General features: G+C 40.4%; 1 protein-coding gene across 1 annotated transcript in view; it reads right to left on the bottom strand.

Moving 5' to 3' along the window:
• Positions 1–18,378, bottom strand: part of acad9 (acyl-CoA dehydrogenase family, member 9) — a 63,265-nt gene that overhangs the window by 30,783 nt on the left and 14,104 nt on the right. The window contains exons 7-13 of the mRNA XM_067998686.1: positions 14,947–15,121; positions 13,087–13,160; positions 9,891–9,966; positions 9,054–9,124; positions 7,576–7,695; positions 4,301–4,429; positions 1,589–1,668 (exon numbers count right to left, since the gene is read on the bottom strand). Of these exons, the coding sequence (XP_067854787.1) occupies positions 1,589–1,668; positions 4,301–4,429; positions 7,576–7,695; positions 9,054–9,124; positions 9,891–9,966; positions 13,087–13,160; positions 14,947–15,121 (725 nt within the window). The remainder of the gene's footprint in view (positions 1–1,588; positions 1,669–4,300; positions 4,430–7,575; positions 7,696–9,053; positions 9,125–9,890; positions 9,967–13,086; positions 13,161–14,946; positions 15,122–18,378) is intronic.

Genomic DNA, 18,378 nt, shown 5'->3' on the forward strand with positions numbered 1-18,378 from the left:
AAAAGATGGCAACTTTTATTAAAAACCACTCAAATGCACTGTAGCAATTACTAAAATCTCAAGTCATTAACAGAGCCGGAAAGGGTATTAATTTCTGGGAAACAGATGTGTGTATTACTTTGTTAAATTTTAGGTTTATGGTTTGCTTCTCATTTTAAGCACACAATCCGTAGCATCATTATTTAATTTTATGAGGCGGCATGATATAGCAGTTAGCCACAACGAATGTTCATTTTTTAATAATTTCTGATCTTTTGCATTAATAATAATGCAACAGGACACCAGTGAAGAAAGGCATCAAAAACCACACAGACTTTAAAGGACTATTCTTCCCTTACCAATAACTTTTAATATATGATATCAATGCTTTCCACAATGGTCCCACATGTCATCCGAAAACTCAGAGAAGCTAGTAAGATTGTTCTGATCAATCAAGTCTACTGCCAAGTCAATGGCAAAAAGTACATACCTGGCAAACCCTATACAGGAGAAAAGATCTGAGATCAAGAACATATTCACCCTTCCTCGAAAAATCTAATTACTCTAATATGAATGAACATACCCCTCTTTGTAGCTAGCATCTTTCTCCTATGGGTGAGGATTCAGTTTCAGTGAAATTCAAGTTGTTGGAAGAAGAAAGGGAATTTCAAAATTTGCTCAAATCTGTGAAACTCTTAAAATTAACATCTGAACTGTAACTAAAAGCTTCACGCATTTAACCCTCACTTCCTTACTCTACGCACAGACATTTTCATTTGATTCATCATTTATTTCTACAAATTCTCAACAGAAATACTGCATCATTGTCAAAAGAATGCCTAAGGCCATTTCCCTTTTAACTCTTGTCTTTTTTACCTGATTATATGTTGTAACAGTACTGCAAAATTTTCAGTTTTATCACCTGTCAAAGTTTCAAAATTTGACCCAATCTCAACACCATTCAACAACACTTTTTTTTAGTGTAAATCCCAAGTTAGAATCCAACCTGATCCTTTTCCAGGGTCTCACTTTACTTTGCTCCACATCAAGGTTGGGCCCTCTGGATTTCGACTAGTTTTAGCTTTGCATTGATGCTGCAGTTGTGGTGTAAATACAGCCTTGAATCAACCTCCAACTCTTTAATTTTTTTAAAATTTGTTCACGGGATGTGGGCGTCGCTGGCAAGGCCAGCATTTATTGCCCATCCCTAATTGCCCTCGAGAAGGTGGTGGTGAGCCGCCTTCTTGAACCGCTGCAGTCCGTGCGGTGACGGTTCTCCCACAGTGCTGTTAGAGAATGTCATTGGTAAAATTGATAAAACATTTAAGTTTAAAATGGTCAGCCAACCATATGAGCATAATTAAGGCCACTGACTCTAGGATCAGAGTTCAGTAATCCCATTACAATAAAACTAGAGCCCAAAGTCCAGGTCAGAATACTCATGGTTGATACTCAGTGAAAAAAAACAAACTCAACACAGCTACGTCTCAGTAACTGGACAGCAGTGGGGAGCGTGGCGTTTTTTTCCAAGTATGGATTATTTTTTGGGATGTGGTTTAGAAGGAGGATCTTTAGAATAAAGTGAAAAAAAATGTTGGGCCCTGCATACTTTATTTTTCCAGTAAGGATTTTTCCTGCATGCTGCAGTCCAGTCAAGGCCACATACATCCGTAGAATTTCATTAGTCCCCTGCAATACATGAAAAGAATTAAAATACATCCAAGGAATATGGAAGCTACCAATTGCAACTTAAAAATTCAATTAAATTTGCAATTATTATGAAATACATTTGATAATCCAACTAGTGCAAAAACATTTGATTCACTATTTTGTTTGTAGAACACACCAAATTTCACAACATATTAGAATTGTTGTTATTGTGTATAATCACACCCCATCATACCGAGTATACTACAATTTGATAATGTTGCCAAACACTACAGCAATACTATTGAGCAAATTGAGTGATACTTATCTTCATTTATGTCATTATTCAACATGCCATTCCAGTGACCATTCCACAGAGATTTATATCTTCATAAGAAATAGGAACAGGAGTTGACCATAGGGGCCCTCGAGCCTGCTCTGCTATTCAATAAGATCATGGCTGATCTTTGACCTCAACTCCACTTTCCCACCCTATCCCCATATCCCTGGATACCCTTGCCCAAAAATCTATATCTCATACTTGAATATACTCAACGACTGAGCGTCCACAGCCCTCTGGGGTAGGGAATTCCAAAGATTCACAACCCTCTGAGTGAAGAAGTTTCTCCTCATCTCAGTCCTAAATGGCCGACCCCCTTATCTTGAGACTATGACCACTAGTTCTAGACTTCCAGCCAGGGGAAACAGCCTCTCAGCATCTACCCTGTCAAGCCCACTAATAATTTTATATGTTTCAATGAGATCACTTCTCATTCTTCTAAATTCCAGAGAATGTAGGCCCATTCTACTCAACCTCTCTTCATAGGACACCCACCTCATCCCAGGAATCAATCGAGTGAATCTTCACTGCACCCCCTCTAAGGCAAGTATATCTGTCCTTAGGTAGGGAGACCAAAACCGTACACAGTACTCCAAATGTTGTCTCACCAGAGCTCTATATAATTGCAGCAAGACCTTACTCTTATACTCCAACCCCCTTGCAATAAAGACTAACATACCATTTGCCTTCCTAATGGCTTGCTGTACCTGCATGTTAACTTTTTGTGATTCGTGTACAAGGACACCCAAAATCCCTCTGACTACTAACATTTCACGGTCTCTCGCCTTTTAAAAAATATTCTGCTTTTCTATTCTTCCTACCAAAGTGGATAATTTCATATTTCCCACATTATACTCCATCTGCCACTTTCTCACCCACTCACTTAACCTGTCGATATCCCTTTGCATCCTCCTCACAGCTTACTTTCCCACCTAGCTTTGTATCGTCAGCAAACTTGGATACATTACACTCGGTCGCCTCATCTAAGTCATTGATATATATTGCGAACAGCTGAGGCCCAAGACCTGATCCCTGCAGCACCCCACTATTTACAACCTACCAACCCAAAAATGACCCATTTATTCCTGCTCTCTGTTTTCTGTCTGTTAACCAATCCTCAAACCATGCTAATATATTACCCCAATCCCATGAGCCCTAATCTTGTTTAACACCTTATTGAATGCCTTTTGAAAATCCAAATACACTACATCCACAGATTCCCCCTTATCTACCCTGCTAGTTACACCATCAAAAAATTCTAACGATTTGTCAAACACGATTTCCATTTTATAAAACCACGTTGACTCTGCCTAATCATATTATGATTTTCTAAGTGCCCTGTTACTACGTCCTTAATAATAGATTCTAGCATTTTCCCTATTACTGATGTCAGGCTAATCGGCCTATAGTTGTCTATTTACTTTCTCCCTCCTTTCTTGAATAGCAGGGTTACATTTGCGACCTTCCAATCCATGACGGCCCTTCTAGAATCTAGGGAATTCTGGAAGATCAAAACCAATGCATCTGCCATCTTCGCAGCAACCTCTTAAAACCCTATACAATTCACTTCTTGAAATTGAGATTTTGTAATCTGCATTTAAAACATTAACCTCCACCGACTTAACAGAAACACAAAGTTTATACGCCTCTTGAAACCTGCTTATTACATTAATACCAGACCTGTTTCATCAGCGAGGTCAAAACTGTACAGCATTACAACACCCAAGTTTCTACCACTAGACTACAAGCTTGTTGAATGATTGATTGATTGAGAGTATTATGTTTCTCTGCAAGAGGTATTTATTAATGAAATAAAGAGACTGCAGACTACCAGTTCTTTTCATAAAGTATAATTATGCTTGTTCTTTGAGGTGGAAGAAATTAAGAGAGGCCTATATGACAAAACACCAAGGAGAAGATAAAATTGAGTTTCTTCACCCAATCACAACACTGACTTCTAAATTCTTTAGGTGTGTCACAAGAGTTGTTTGGAAACATACCTTTAAATCCATAAGCATATTCACTACTACAGACTGCAACAAAGCAAACTGAAGCTAGTTTATATTAACATCTGAAATACATATGAAAAGCCAATCTTTCCTATCCAATTTAAAAATCCAAGACCTACTCAATTCAGTTAGCATCAACAGGACAACTGTTGGTAAAATCCACTAAATTTACAACTTGATACCTTATATTAGATGCAAAGTTTTTTTCATTAGCTACACCTATGAACTGGTTAAGTACTACCTCTCCATTTTGCAATATGTTGAACTGTCAATTATCATTACCATTAAACTTAATATCCTAACCACTGAATTTTTTTTAGATTACCTCAAAAATCAGGAGAATTCTGCTGTCCCTGAGGAATCGTTCATAAGGATAATCTTTCGTATAGCCAAGGCCTCCGAGAATCTGCAGTGCTTCACTTATGCATACCCATGCTCCCTCAGAACTGAAAACCTGATCCAAAGACTGACTCAGTTAGAAATCGTTAGGATTAGACATGCTGCTTACGTAATAAGAAAATTTACCACACAACAATGGCAAGGAAATTCGGGGTACAGAAATTATTTCTTTTAATAAAGTGACTGGAATTTACTGTCATTTTGGAGAAATTGTAACTATAATAAATAAACGTGGTTACAGTTATAGTTCTTTGTGACATTTGATTTTTTTTTATATAAAAAAGAGCACTGATGGCAAGACACCTTTAGTGACTATACCACATACAGAAAGCAATGCAGATTCAATTATGTAGGTACAAGTTTGTGATGGTGAACATTATAAAATAGCAATACTCCAGTTCAGTATTTCATTATTAATCAAGAATAGCTGAAAAATGTCACCTCATGTGATCGGCTGCCTGAAAGGAAAATGGTAGGGAAGCAATATTTTTCCCAACTCCAAACAGATGCTTGGGGCCTGGGGAGAACTGTTATAATTAAATCCACAGTTTAATCCAGCTCGGTAGCACCACTACTGACCGAGCTGGCCGAGTCCTGAAGGACACAGCTGCTAGACTGGGCCTGCGGCAGGTGGTGAGCGAACCAACACGAGGGAAAAACTTACTTGACCTCGTCCTCACCAATCTACCTGTCGCAAATGCATCTGTCCATGACAGTATTGGTAGGAGTGACCACCGCACAGTCCTCGTGGAGATGAAGTCCCGTCTTCGCACTGAGGACACCATCCAACGTGTTGTGTGGCACTACCACCGTGCTAAATGGGATAGATTCAGAATGGATCTAGCAGCTCAAAACTGGGCATCCATGAGGCACTGTGGGCCATCAGCAGCAGCAGAATTGTATTCCAGCACAATCTGTAACCTCATGGCCCGGCATATTCCTCACACTACCATTACCAACAAGCCAGGGGATCAACCCTGGTTCAATGAGGAGTGTAGAAGAGCATGCCAGGAGCAGCACCAGGCGTACTTAAAAATGAGGTGCCAACCTGGTGAAGCTACAACTCAGGACTACATGCATGCTTAACAGCGGAAGCAACATGCTATAGACAGAGCTAAGTGATTCCACAACCAACGGATCAGATCAAAGCTCTGCAGTCCTGCCACATCCAGTCGTGAATGGTGGTGGACAATTAAACAACTAACGGGAGGAGGAGGCTCTGCAAACATCCCCATCCTCAATGATGGCGGAGTCCAGCACGTGAGTGCAAAAGACTAGGCTGAAGCGTTTGCAACCATCTTCAGCCAGAAGTGCCGAGTGGATGATCCATCTCAGCCTCCTCCCGATATCCTCACCACCACGGAAGCCAGTCTTCGGCCAATTCGATTCACTCCACGTGATATCAAGAAATGGCTGAGTGCACTGGATACAGCAAAGGCTATGGGCCCCGACAACATCCCAGCTGTAGTGCTGAAGACTTGTGCTCCAGAACTAGCTGCGCCTCTAGCCAAGCTGTTCTAGTACAGCTACAACACTGGCATCTACCCGACAATGTGGAAAATTGCCCAGGTATGTCCTGTCCACAAAAAGCAGGACAAATCCAATCCGGCCAATTACCACCCCATCAGTCTACTCTCAATCATCAGCAAAGTGATGGAAGGTGTCGTCGACAGTGCTATCAAGCGGCACTTACTCACCAATAACCTGCTCACCGATGCTCAGTTTGGGTTCCGCCAGGACCACTCGACTCCAGACCTCATTACAGCCTTGGTCCAAACATGGACAAAAGAGCTGAATTCCAGAGGTGAGGTGAGAGTGACTGCCCTTGACATCAAGGCAGCATTTGACCGAGTGTGGCATCAAGGAGCCCGAGTAAAATTGAAGTCAATGGGAATCGGGAAAAACTCTCCAGTGGCTGGAGTCATACCTAGCACAAAGGAAGATGGTAGTGGTTGTTGGAGGCCAATCATCTCAGCCCCAGGACATTGCTGCAGGAGTTCCTCAGGGCAGTGTCCTAGGCCCAACCATCTTCAGCTGCTTCATCAATGACCTTCCCTCCATCATAAGGTCAGAAATGGGGATGTTCGCTGATGACTGCACAGTGTTCAGTTCCATTCGCAACCCCTCAAATAATGAAGCAAGACCTGGACAACATCCAGGCTTGGGCTCACAAGTGGCAAGTAACATTCGCGCCAGATAAGTGCCAGGCAATGACCATCTCCAACAAGAGAGAGTCTAACCACCTCCCCCTGACATTCAACGGCATTACCATCGCCAAATCCCCCACCATCAACATCCTGGGGGTCACCATTGACCAGAAACTTAACTGGGCCAGCCATATAAATACTGTGGCTACGAGAGCAGGTCAGAGGCTGGGTATTCTTCGGCGAGTGACTCACCTCCTGACTCCCCAAAGCCTTTCCACCATCTACAAGGCACAAGTCAGGAGTGTGATGGAATACTCTCCACTTGCCTGGATGAGTGCAGCTCCAACAACACTCAAGAAGCTCGACACCATCCAGGACAAAGCAGCCCGCTTGATTGGCACCCCATCCACCACCCTGAACATTCACTCCCTTCACCACCGGCGCACCGTGGCTGCAGTGTGCACTATCCACAGGATGCACTGCAGCAACTCGCCAAGGCTTCTTCGACAGCACCTCCCAAACCCGCGACCTCTACCACCTAGAAGGACAAGAGCAGCAGGCACATGGGAACAACACCACCTGCACGTTCGCCTCCAAGTCACACACCATCCCGACTTGGAAATATATCGCCGTTCCTTCATTGTCGCTGGGTCAAAATCCTGGAACTCCCTTCCTAACAGCACTGTGGGAGAACCTTCACCACACGGACTGCAGCGGTTCAAGAAGGCGGCTCACCACCACCTTCTCAAGGGCAATTAGGGATGGGCAATAAATGCTGGCCTCGCCAGCGACGCCCACATCCCGTGAACGAATAAAAAAAAACAAAAAACATTTTGTCATTATATACAGTTGACATTTTACAGGACTACACATAATTTCTGAATATTGACATGTGGTAAATTTAATTCCTCATGTTCTCATCTCTAATCCAATCCCCAAGTAAAATGACACACTTTTATATAAAACAGTTCCTCCTCCTTCTCAAATATCACATATCACAAGTGAAATCATCTAAACTAGTTTCATAAAAATAATTTTAAATTTCAGTTCCTACCTTCACCATGGCTGCTTCTACAGAACAATCTGGCTCTCCTGGCCGGTCCATCATTCCTGCAGTCAAGTAAGCCATGCTCTCCATTACATACGCTTGCATAGCCATCAGCGTAAATTTCTCCTAAAAGAAGCCTCAACTGTATGATACATGAAAACTGACCAGTAAATGTGCTACTTAGATATCATCTTCAGGTACACCAAAACACAGCTCCCACTGCTCTTAGTAATTGGCAAAAAAATGTGATACAGTACTAATTTTAAAATCAAAGATTTAGAAACCAGTTTAAAAAATTTAAATGATTGATTTAACAAACTACAGATACTTTAATGTAACAAATGTTTCAGTGCCAAGATATTTAAACAAATCTCAGAGGTCTAAGAATTTTGATAGAAATTCCATCACAATTCATGATATATTTGTGAATGCAAATTAAATCTCCTTAAACACCAATTGGTTACAGGTCTCTGGTTTGCCGACACAACAGTGGCTATACTTCAAAAAATAATTAATTAGTTGTAAAACACTTTGGGACGTCCTGGGGCTGTGAAAGGTACTGCACAAATGCAAGTTCTTTCGTTTTCCCTCTCCCAGGAGGTAGATGGAAGGTAGGTTCAGTATATAGGGATAGTATCAGCTGAGGGATGGGATGAGCCTGTGTGGGTCTGATAGGCTTTTCAGGATACATACCAAAAACACAATACATTGTCTAGTGGATCTCTGACAAGTCAAATATTTTGATTCCCCTCGAGTTTTATTGCAGTTTATCACTTAATCTCACTTCCTTTGCAGAGGCACCTGGAATAAAATTTCTCTCATTCCTAGCTAGTGCACATTGTAAATTACCCAGTTAGCACCTTACAAAAGAGTCCAATCTAGAAAGCAGGCTGCCCTCATGTTCCATTTCCAAATGCATTAACAGTCTGTAATAATTTTAACAATGGATATTGTAGCTATCTCAGAACAGACAGAAGACACGCAATCTCTACAGAGATATAACCTGGCACTCCCAATCTTTATCTAATCAGTTCTTTCTTGGGAAGGGGGAAGGAGGGAAAATGTATTTTGATACTCAGAATGCTTGGCTCACCCTCCACACTAGTTTTCCTTTAATTACGGTCATACCACTCGTTCATTTTCACTCCTGGGAATTTATGGTGTGAAAAATGCAGGATGAAAGTGTAATCTACAGGACCCTGGGCATATTGTCACTATGGTCAGTTGTTTATATTATAAAACTGCAGGACACATGCACCAATGTATCTTTATACAGACAAGCCTTTGTTAAATAGGAAAAAAATGACAGAACAACTTTCCACAAAACCAAGAAGTTATAGCTGTAAATGACAATGAACATATTCAATTAACTCTAATCTGGGTACTAGGTATAAAGGCCACTTTGTTCTGTCAAAGTTTTGGCGTATTAGGCAGCTAGTCATAAGCAGCAATGATTTGCAGAAATAGCTTAAAAAAGGATGTACCTGAATCAACCCAAACTCACTCAGCTTCCTGTCAAATTGTTTGCGGGTACAAGCGTACTCTGCTGTCATTTCTACAGAAAGACAAAACATAAAATCAAGAATTGCATTTATATAGTGCCTTATTGTGCCTCTCAGAAATGTTGCAGTGTTATGCACATAAATTATGAAGAGTAGTGGCCATTACAAATTGACAAATACAGTAGCCATTTTGTGCACAGCAAGATCCCACTAACTTCAGAGAGAGAATGACTAGTTAATCAGTTTTTGTTGGTGTTGGTTGAGGGAAGAATGCAGGCCAGGAAACTGGGAAAACTCCCTGCTCTTCTTTGAATATTAACATGGGATCTTCAACATCCACCTGAACCAACAGAATGGGGCTTTAGTTTAATTAGAAAGGCTGCCTAGTTTTAATGAAAGGTTCTGTTCATGGTATGGGACTAGCAACCTCGAGACTAAGTTAAATTCCCACCGTGTCAAGTTATGAAATTGAATTAAATAAACTTGGTCATTGTGGGCTGGCACCAAAAAAAAAATCAGCAAAACTTCGTCACCAACGTCCATCAGGAAAGGGAACCTGGCTCTATGTGACTCCAGTCTAAACTATGTGAATGATTCAGTGCCATCAACATCAAAAAGGCAGCCCACTATTACTTTTTCAGGACAACTAGGGATGGGCAATAAATGTGGTCTTGCCAGCATTAAACACAAAAAATCATGCTCAAATCCCAGAGTAGGACACGGAGGCTAGAGTGCTACCAACTGCATCAAGCTGATGCTTATTCAGTATTTAGTTTGCACGCAAGTTTCGTTTTTTGTAATTTTCAAAAGATATCTCACCAATAAGCTTTTTAATCATTCCTGCAGATGCACTACCCATGCTAAATCGTCCACTATTCAAGATCTTCATGGCCACCTGGAGGAGATCAGGAGTAAGAATCAATTTCCTTTCTATCAAAATTTCTAATACTGGTCAATTTACTTTCAACTACAATTATGCTGCCCAAAATTTAGCATTAACAAGCAATTTATTTGGATAGCTGTAATACACAAGAAGCAAGTGGCCATGTTCCATCTTATACACAGTTTGATGGTCCCTCTAAATAGTCTCATTATATTGCAATATATATAAGCTATATTTCCCTGTGTCCGTACAATAATTCCTGACACCACCACTTATTAAACCATATATGATTCGATCTCAAGAGCCAGCCATCTGTCATGATTGTATCTCTCGAACCAGCAAAAGAAAAATGGAGTAAGAAAAGGAGATTTACCAGAATGATACCAGGGCTGAGGGACTTCAGTTACATAGAGAGACTTGAGAAGCTGGGATTGTTCTCCTTAGAGCAGAGAAGATTAAGAGGCGATTTAACAGAAGCATTCAAAATTATATGGGGCTTTGATAGAATAAATAAGGAGAAACTGTTTCCACTGGCAGAAGGGTCGGTAACCAGAGGACACAGATTTAAGATAATTGGCAAAAGAATCAGAGGGGAGATGAGGAGAAATTTTTTTTAAGCAACAAGTTGTTATGATCTGAAATGCACTGCCTGAAAGGGTGGTGGAAGCAGATTCAACAGTAACTTTCAACAGGGAATTGCATATATGCTTGAAAAGGAAAACATTGCAGGGCTATGATGAAAAAGCAGGGGAATGGGACTAATTGGACAGCTCTTTCAAAGAGCCAGTACAGGCACAATGGACCAAATGGCCTCCATCTGTGCTGTATGATTCTATGAAATGAATATTTCTACATACAGTACCAGCCCCTGATAACAGATTCATTCATCCATAAGTAATTTGTCTGGTATAAGCAGCAAGTACCTCTGGATAAATGTGAGGTGATGCATTTTGGTAGATCGAATAGGACCAGGACCTACTCCGTTAATGGTAGGGCGTTGGGGAGAGTTATAGAACAAAGAGATCTTGGAGTACAGGTTCATAGCTCCTTGAAAGTGGAGTCACAGGTGGATAGAGTGGTGAAGGCGGCATTCGGCATGCTTGGTTTCATTGGTCAGAACATTGAATACAGGAGTTGGGATGTCTTGTTGAAGTTGAACAAGACATTAGTAAGGCCACACTTGGAATACTGTGTACAGTTCTGGTCACCCTATTATAGAAAGGATATTATTAAACTAGAAAGAGTGCAGAAAAGATTTACTAGGATGCTACCAGGACTTGATGGTTTGACTTATAGGGAGAGGTTAGATAGACTGGGACTTTTCCCCCTGGAGAGTAGGAGGTTAAGGGGTGATCTTATAGAAGTCTATAAAATAATGAGGGGCATAGATAAGGTAGATAGTCAAAATCTTTTCCCAAAGGTAGGGGAGTCTATAACGAGGGGACATAGATTTAAGGTGAGAGGGGAGAGATACAAAAGGGTCCAGAGGGGCAATTTTTTCACTCAAAGGGTGGTGAGTGTCTGGAACGAGCTGCCAGAGGCAGTAGTAGAGGCGGGTACAATTTTGTCTTTTAAAAAGCATTTGGACAGTTACATGGGAAAGATGGGTATAGAGGGATATGGGTCAAGTGCAGGCAATTGGGACTAGCTTAGTGGTATAAACTGGGCGACATGGACATGTTGTAAACTTCTGTGATTCTAGATGACTTGTGGAGTTTCCAGTTCTCCAAATTAATACCAATGCAGGTCCATGTATTTAATTCTATATATTTGCGTGCTGGGATCAGCTATAGTGTGCTGTGAGGATTAGCTGTACCTGTAGTGTGGTGTATAGTCACACTACAACTAATCTGGTCAGAGTACTGCAATTGATACTGCAGCTGATCCCAAACACAAGTGTGTTCATAAATTCCAAACCAAATGGGGTCCATTAGAAACCAATTGCTTATAGTGGTTGCTAATTGTCATCCAATTAAAGGAATAGTTTTAAGCAAACAATTCACTATTGAACTCTATTGTTTTGGTTTGGGATTAACAATGTGTCCAGAGTGACTAACGGTTTCTAATATCCATGTCTGACATAAATAGAACCGACTGCATCAGGCTAAACACCACACTCGAGAACATTCTAAAACAGCAACATATCACAGAGTTTGAAATAACATTAACTATGAGACCAAAGCTCAAGCAGTTAAATGTCATTTTAAGCTTGAAGTATTTTTACTGCTTTGTAATAATCCATATTCATTCAGAGCAACTAGTGCCTTCACTGCTCACAAGATGTCTATTTCACAACATGCAAGGTGATCATTTGGATAATAGATCCACAATGTGCATTAAGTAAGAACTGTATGCTCATACTGAGCGACTGATATTTCTAAACTTGGAAAAATCCCAAGTTCAACTGTCTGTCCTTGCTGGGATCCAAATTCTAGCACTACAGGTACCAAGTCACTTCTCCTATAATGATCAGGCTGGTATAACTTACAGTAGGTTAGTACTATCACCTGTGGCATTGCTCACGGTAAACCAGAGATTTCCCTGTTGCCGTTATTGGCAGACTCAGCAGGTTACACAGCATACAGAATGCTACCACACAGCCTTCCAACCATGGGCTTTCTCCCCAACTGCTCTCTGCCGGGTTCCTGCTGGTGCCGAAAGTCCACAATAGCGGCATTGTGGGTTTAGGAGGATTTATTTTAAAAAATTATTACAGTAGAAAGCAAGAGGGATGGACCTCTTAATCAAAGACAGGCACTGGATTGAGAGATCAACAATCTATAACATGGCAATTGAATCAAAGTGTAGTTTTGCCATTTTCTTTTAAAAACAAAGACAAAATGAATGCAGGACAAAGATCATGAAAGAATTAAAAAGTGACAGACAACCAAGCAGACACAAGGCAGAGACTTTAAAAAAAGCATTTTGTCTTCTGATCAATGCCATAGAAGATTAACATTACATTTTTAAAATTAACCAAATTCACTAAATTGAACATTGCTCATTTCATAAATGGGCAATTGTTTATTTCCCTGAGTAGTAAAAATGTAACTGTTATATTTGATGACAATGAACACTAGTTTAAAATTAATATTTCAAATGACAATTGTAAGGTGAACGCTTATTATTGACCTTAAATCCACCTCCTATTTCTCCCAGGGCATTTTCTACTGGTACTCTGGTATCCTCAAAGTGAACTTCACATGCTGAAAAAGACAAAACCTGCAATTAGCATTTTGCAGTGTACAAAATGTATAAAACATAATGTAACACTTGCAGTCTAATACTCATTATGAAGATCACATCAAAATAGCCTAGTGAAATTGCCAAGAAGTTTACAGTGGGTAAGAGTATATACACATTTTTCCACCATTTAAACTACAGACCAATTGGATAAGAAATAAAATGGCAACCTGATCCCAAGCCTTTGCCAAGAATGCTCATCCGCTTGCACTGATTTGTATGAGCTGGATGAGGAATGGTGGTATGGCAGTGGCACAAACGACATGTGTTTGCATACACAGAAATAAGGTTCATTCCACATTCTATCCTGGTTATACCTTGTGAATTACTCAACATTTGTACATTACTTGAATTTTCAATCAAACTAACATCTTCATTTTTAAAAGAAGCCCACCCAGCTCATCGGTGCTGCAAATACAATGGCAAACCCTATGGCTATGATAGTTTGAAGTTTTGAAAAGCTGTAAAGGATGCTTAGGCCACAGCTGGAGTACTGTGTGCAGTTCTGGTCGCCACACTACAGGAAGGATGTGATCGCTTTGGAGAGGGTGCAGAGGAGATTCACCAGGATGTTACCAGGGCTGGAGCGCTTCAGCTATGATGTGAGACTGGGAAGATTGGGTTTGTTTTCCTTGGAGCAGAGGAGGCTGAGGGGGGACATGATTGAGGTGTACAAAATTATGAGGGGCACAGATAGGATGGATACTAAGGAGCTTTTTCCCTTCGTTGAGGGTTCTATAACAAGGGGGCATGGATTCAAGGTAAAAGGCGGGAGGTTTAGAGGGGATTTGAGAAAGAACTTTTTCACCCAGAGGGTGGTTGGAGTCTGGAACTCACTGCCTGAAAGGGTTGTGGAGGCAGGAACCCTCACAACATTCAAGAAGCATTTGGATGAGCACTTGAAATGCCATAGCATACAAGGCTACGGACCAAATGCTGGAATATGGGATTAGATTAGACAGGGCTTGAAGGCTGGCGCGGACACGATGGGCCGAAGGGCCTCTATCCGTGCTGTATAACTCTATGACTCTCTATGACTCTATGCACAATTAAACAATGCAAATACTGAACTTTTTCCGCAGTTGGTTAAAATGCACACACATATCTAAAGTGGATTCTCCTTCACAGTTAGAAGTACAGAACCAGGTTATGTTTTCTAACCCTGGGAATTTTTAAAATTAAAACACAAAACTTATTTCAATTCTACACACACTACTTTTGCAGAAAAATGGAGAGTGAATTGGGTAGCAATGCAAATAATTCAATTCACCATCTAGGGCTGAAAGTGGGAAGCTGAGAGAAAAACTTATTACTAAATACATAATCTTTGCCAAAGGACCCCTTGTACTCTTGCTAAACTTCTCTAGCATGCTTGAAACATGATTTCACCTTTACACTTAAAATTTCCCTCAGCATAATGGGCAGCTGTTCAGGAGAAAAAGCTTCTCAACGCTGCTCATCATTCTGAACTAACCCTGTGAAAAGAAGAGTTTTCAAAATATACTGAGAAAAATCTGGTTAGAACAATGTCATTTATAAAGATTAGTTGACAATGATCATAGTTAGAATTTACCAGCTACTATAAACTTTCAACAATAAATGGAAAAATTATTCTATTACCAATTTAACCAAAGTTAGCAGCACATTAAGTTTACTCAACATATAGTGAGTCAAAACTCAAATTTGCAAATTTTTTATACGACTTCTAGAAAATTAAATTTTTTCATGTCAGCATTATGAGTCTCTTACTATTAGATCCACGGATTCCCAGTTTGTCTTCTGGTTTCCCACTGGTAATGCCACCAAATTCTCTCTCCACCACAAAAGCCGTGATCTTGTCCTTGGTTGTACCATCTTTGTCAACCACTTCTGTTCGTGCAAACACTGTAAAAATATCTGCAATTCCACCATTTGATATCCAGATCTGCAGCAGAAGCCATTGGATAGCCATCAGGAACAAGAATAATGGCTGATATTTTTCCCCATTCCTAGCTTAATTGATTTGATTACCAGCACAATTTATACTGTTAGCACTCTTGACCTGGGGTTAGGAGGTAATGCGTTAAGCCTTTCTCCAGAAATTAAGTGCATAATTTAGGTTGACACTCCAGCACAGCAAAAGAAAATTTCAGACTCTCTGGGTGAGGCATTTTATATATACTGACCACTGAAATATTTCAGCGATACAACTACACAGTTATCTATCTCCTGTGGCATTGCTTAAGGTAAGTCAGAAGATACTCTGCTTATTTATACCGATGTAAGGAGTCGCACAACACCAGGTTATAGTCCAACAGCTTTATTTGAAATAAAGCTGTTGTAATTTCAAATAAAGCTGTTGGACTATAACCTGGTGTTGTGCGACTCCTTACATTTGTCCACCCCAGTCCATCACCGGCATCTCCACATCATATTTATACCGAGGTAGCATATCTTCTGCAACAGTTTCTCCTCCAGCCCTGCACATTAATTTCCAGAATACTCCAGGGTTCCACCCTTAGTTCCCCCCCTTCTGTGTTTGGTTCTTGGAAGTGTATCTGTGTCTGAATCATTATTCGTGCCCCTCTCTATCTCGCAGGCATCAGTAATTAGAATTTTACATTTTGTATGAACATTTTTTTAAAGGAAAGAATTCAAATTAGGATGAAAAAAGAAATTCTGTCTCATTCTCTGTCTCAAAGGTGTCAGTAATTAGAAAGTCCAAAACTAGAGTCTTAAACTTAAACAAAGCTAATTACATGAAGGGCGAGTTGGCCAAGGTAGATTGGGAAATTATATTAAAAGATATGATGGCAGATAAGCAATGGCAAACATTTAAAGAAATATTTCAAGATTCTCAATGAATATACAGTCCGTTGAGAAATAAAAACACCATGGGAAAAGTGATCCATCTGTGGCAAACTAAAGAAATTTAGGATAGTATTTGATAAAAGAGGCTTATAATGTTGCCAAGAGTAGTAAGCCTGAGGATTGGGAGAGTTTTGGAAACCAGCAAAGGATGACCAAAAAATTGATAAAGAGGAAGAAAATAGAATGAGAGTAAATGAGCAAGAAATATAGAAACAGATTATAAGAGCTTCTACAAGTATGTAAAAAGAGAGCAGCGAAAGTAAACGTGGGACCCTTAGAGGCTGAGACAGGAGAAATTATAATGGGGAATAAGGAAATGGCAGAGACGTTAAACAAATATTTTGTATCTGTCTTCACAGTAGAAGACAAAGAACATACCAGAAATGTTAGGAACCAAGGGTCTAATGAGTGAGGAACTTAAAGTAATTAATATTAGTAAAGAAAAAGTACTAGAGAAATTAATGGGACCAAAAGCTGACAAATCCCCTGGACCTGATGGCCTACATCCTAGGGTTCAAAAAGAGGTGGTTGCAGAGATAGTGGATGCATTGGTTGTGATCTTCCAAATTTCCCTAGATTCTAGAATGATCCCAGTGGATTGGAATATAGCAAATGTAACACTGCTATTAAAGAAAGGAGGGAGAGAGAAAATAGGGAACTACAGGCCAGTTAGCCTGACAGCAGTTGTTGGGAAAATGCTGGAATCTATTAATAAGGACATGGTAACAGGGCACTTGGAAAATCATAATATGATTAAGCAGAGTCAACATGGTTTTAAGAAAGGGAAATCGTGTTTGACAAATCTATTAAGAGTTTTTTGGGGATGTAACTAGCAGGGTAGATAAAGGGGAACCAGTGGATGTAGTATATTTGGATTTTCAAAAGGCATTCAGTAAGGCACCACACAAAAGGTTGTTACACAAGATAAAGGCTCATGAGATTGGGGGTAATATATTAGCATAGATAAAGGATTGGTTAACGGACAGAAAACAGAGAGTAGGAATAAACGGGTCATTTTCAGGTTGGCAGGCTGTAACTCATGGGGTGCTGCAAGGATCAGTGCAGGGGCCTCAGCTATTTACAATCTATATTAATGACTTAAATGAATGGACCAAGTGTAATGTATCCAAGTTTGCTGACAATACAAAGCTAGGTGGGAAAGTAAGCTGAGAGGAGGACACAGAGTCTGCAAAGGGATAGAGACAGGTTAAGTGAGTGGGCAAGACAGTGGCAGATGGAGTATAATGTGGGGAAATGTGAGGTTATTCACTTTGGTAGGAAAAATAGAAAAACAGAATATTTTTTAAATGGTGAGAAACTATTAAATGTTGGTGTTCAGAGGGATTTGGGTCTCCTTGTACATGAAACACAAAGTTCACATGCAGGTACAGCAAGCAATAAGGAAGGCAAATGGTAAGTTGGCCTTTACTGCAAGGGGGTTGAAGTACAAGAGTAAGGATATCTTGCTGCAATTGTACAGGGCTTTGGTGATATCACACCTGGAGTACTGTGTACACTTTTGGTCTCCTTACCTAAGGAAGGATATACTTGCCTTAGAGGCAGTGCAACGAAGGTTCACTAGATTGATTCCTGGGATGAGGGGGTTGTCTTATTAGGAGAGATTGAGTAGAATGGGCCTATACTCGCTGGAGGTTAAAAGAATGAGAGGTGATCTCATTGAAACATATAAGATTCTGAGAGGGCTTGACAGGATAGATGCCGAGAGGCTGTCTCCCCTGGCTGGAGAGTCCAGAACTGAGGGGCATAGTCTAAGGATAAGGGGTCGGCCATTTAGGACTGAGATGAGGAGAAATTTCTTCACTCAGAGGGTTGTGAATCTTTGGAATTCTCTACCCCAGAGGGCTGTGGATGCTCAGTCGTTGAGTATATTCAAGACTGAGATCGATGGATATTTGGACACTAAGGGAATCAAGGGATCTGGTTATAGGGCGGGAAAGTGGAGTTGAGGTAAATCATCAGCCATGACCTTACTGAATGGCGGAGTAGGCTCGAGGGGCCATATGGCCTACTCCTGCTCTTTGTTCTTATTTCACATTTTGTATCACCAAAATACAAGTAATTATTAGAAGCTTTCTCTTTGCTCTCATAGTGCAACTGATGATTTTTTAAGATGGTTTCTCTCTCAGCTTAATATACTTTCCGAAGTTCCAGTATAAATTCAAACACCAATAAAAGCTACAACTATGAAAACCCTGTTCTCACTCTACTTTCACAGATGTACTCCCATTGGATAGCCATCAGGAACAAGAATCAGGTGATTTTTTTCCACATCCCTAGCTCAATTATAGCAGCCTAGTGAGATCAGCTAAT

Source organism: Heptranchias perlo, chromosome 17 (assembly GCF_035084215.1).
Source record: "Heptranchias perlo isolate sHepPer1 chromosome 17, sHepPer1.hap1, whole genome shotgun sequence".
In the NCBI taxonomy this organism is placed as follows: domain Eukaryota; kingdom Metazoa; phylum Chordata; class Chondrichthyes; order Hexanchiformes; family Hexanchidae; genus Heptranchias; species Heptranchias perlo.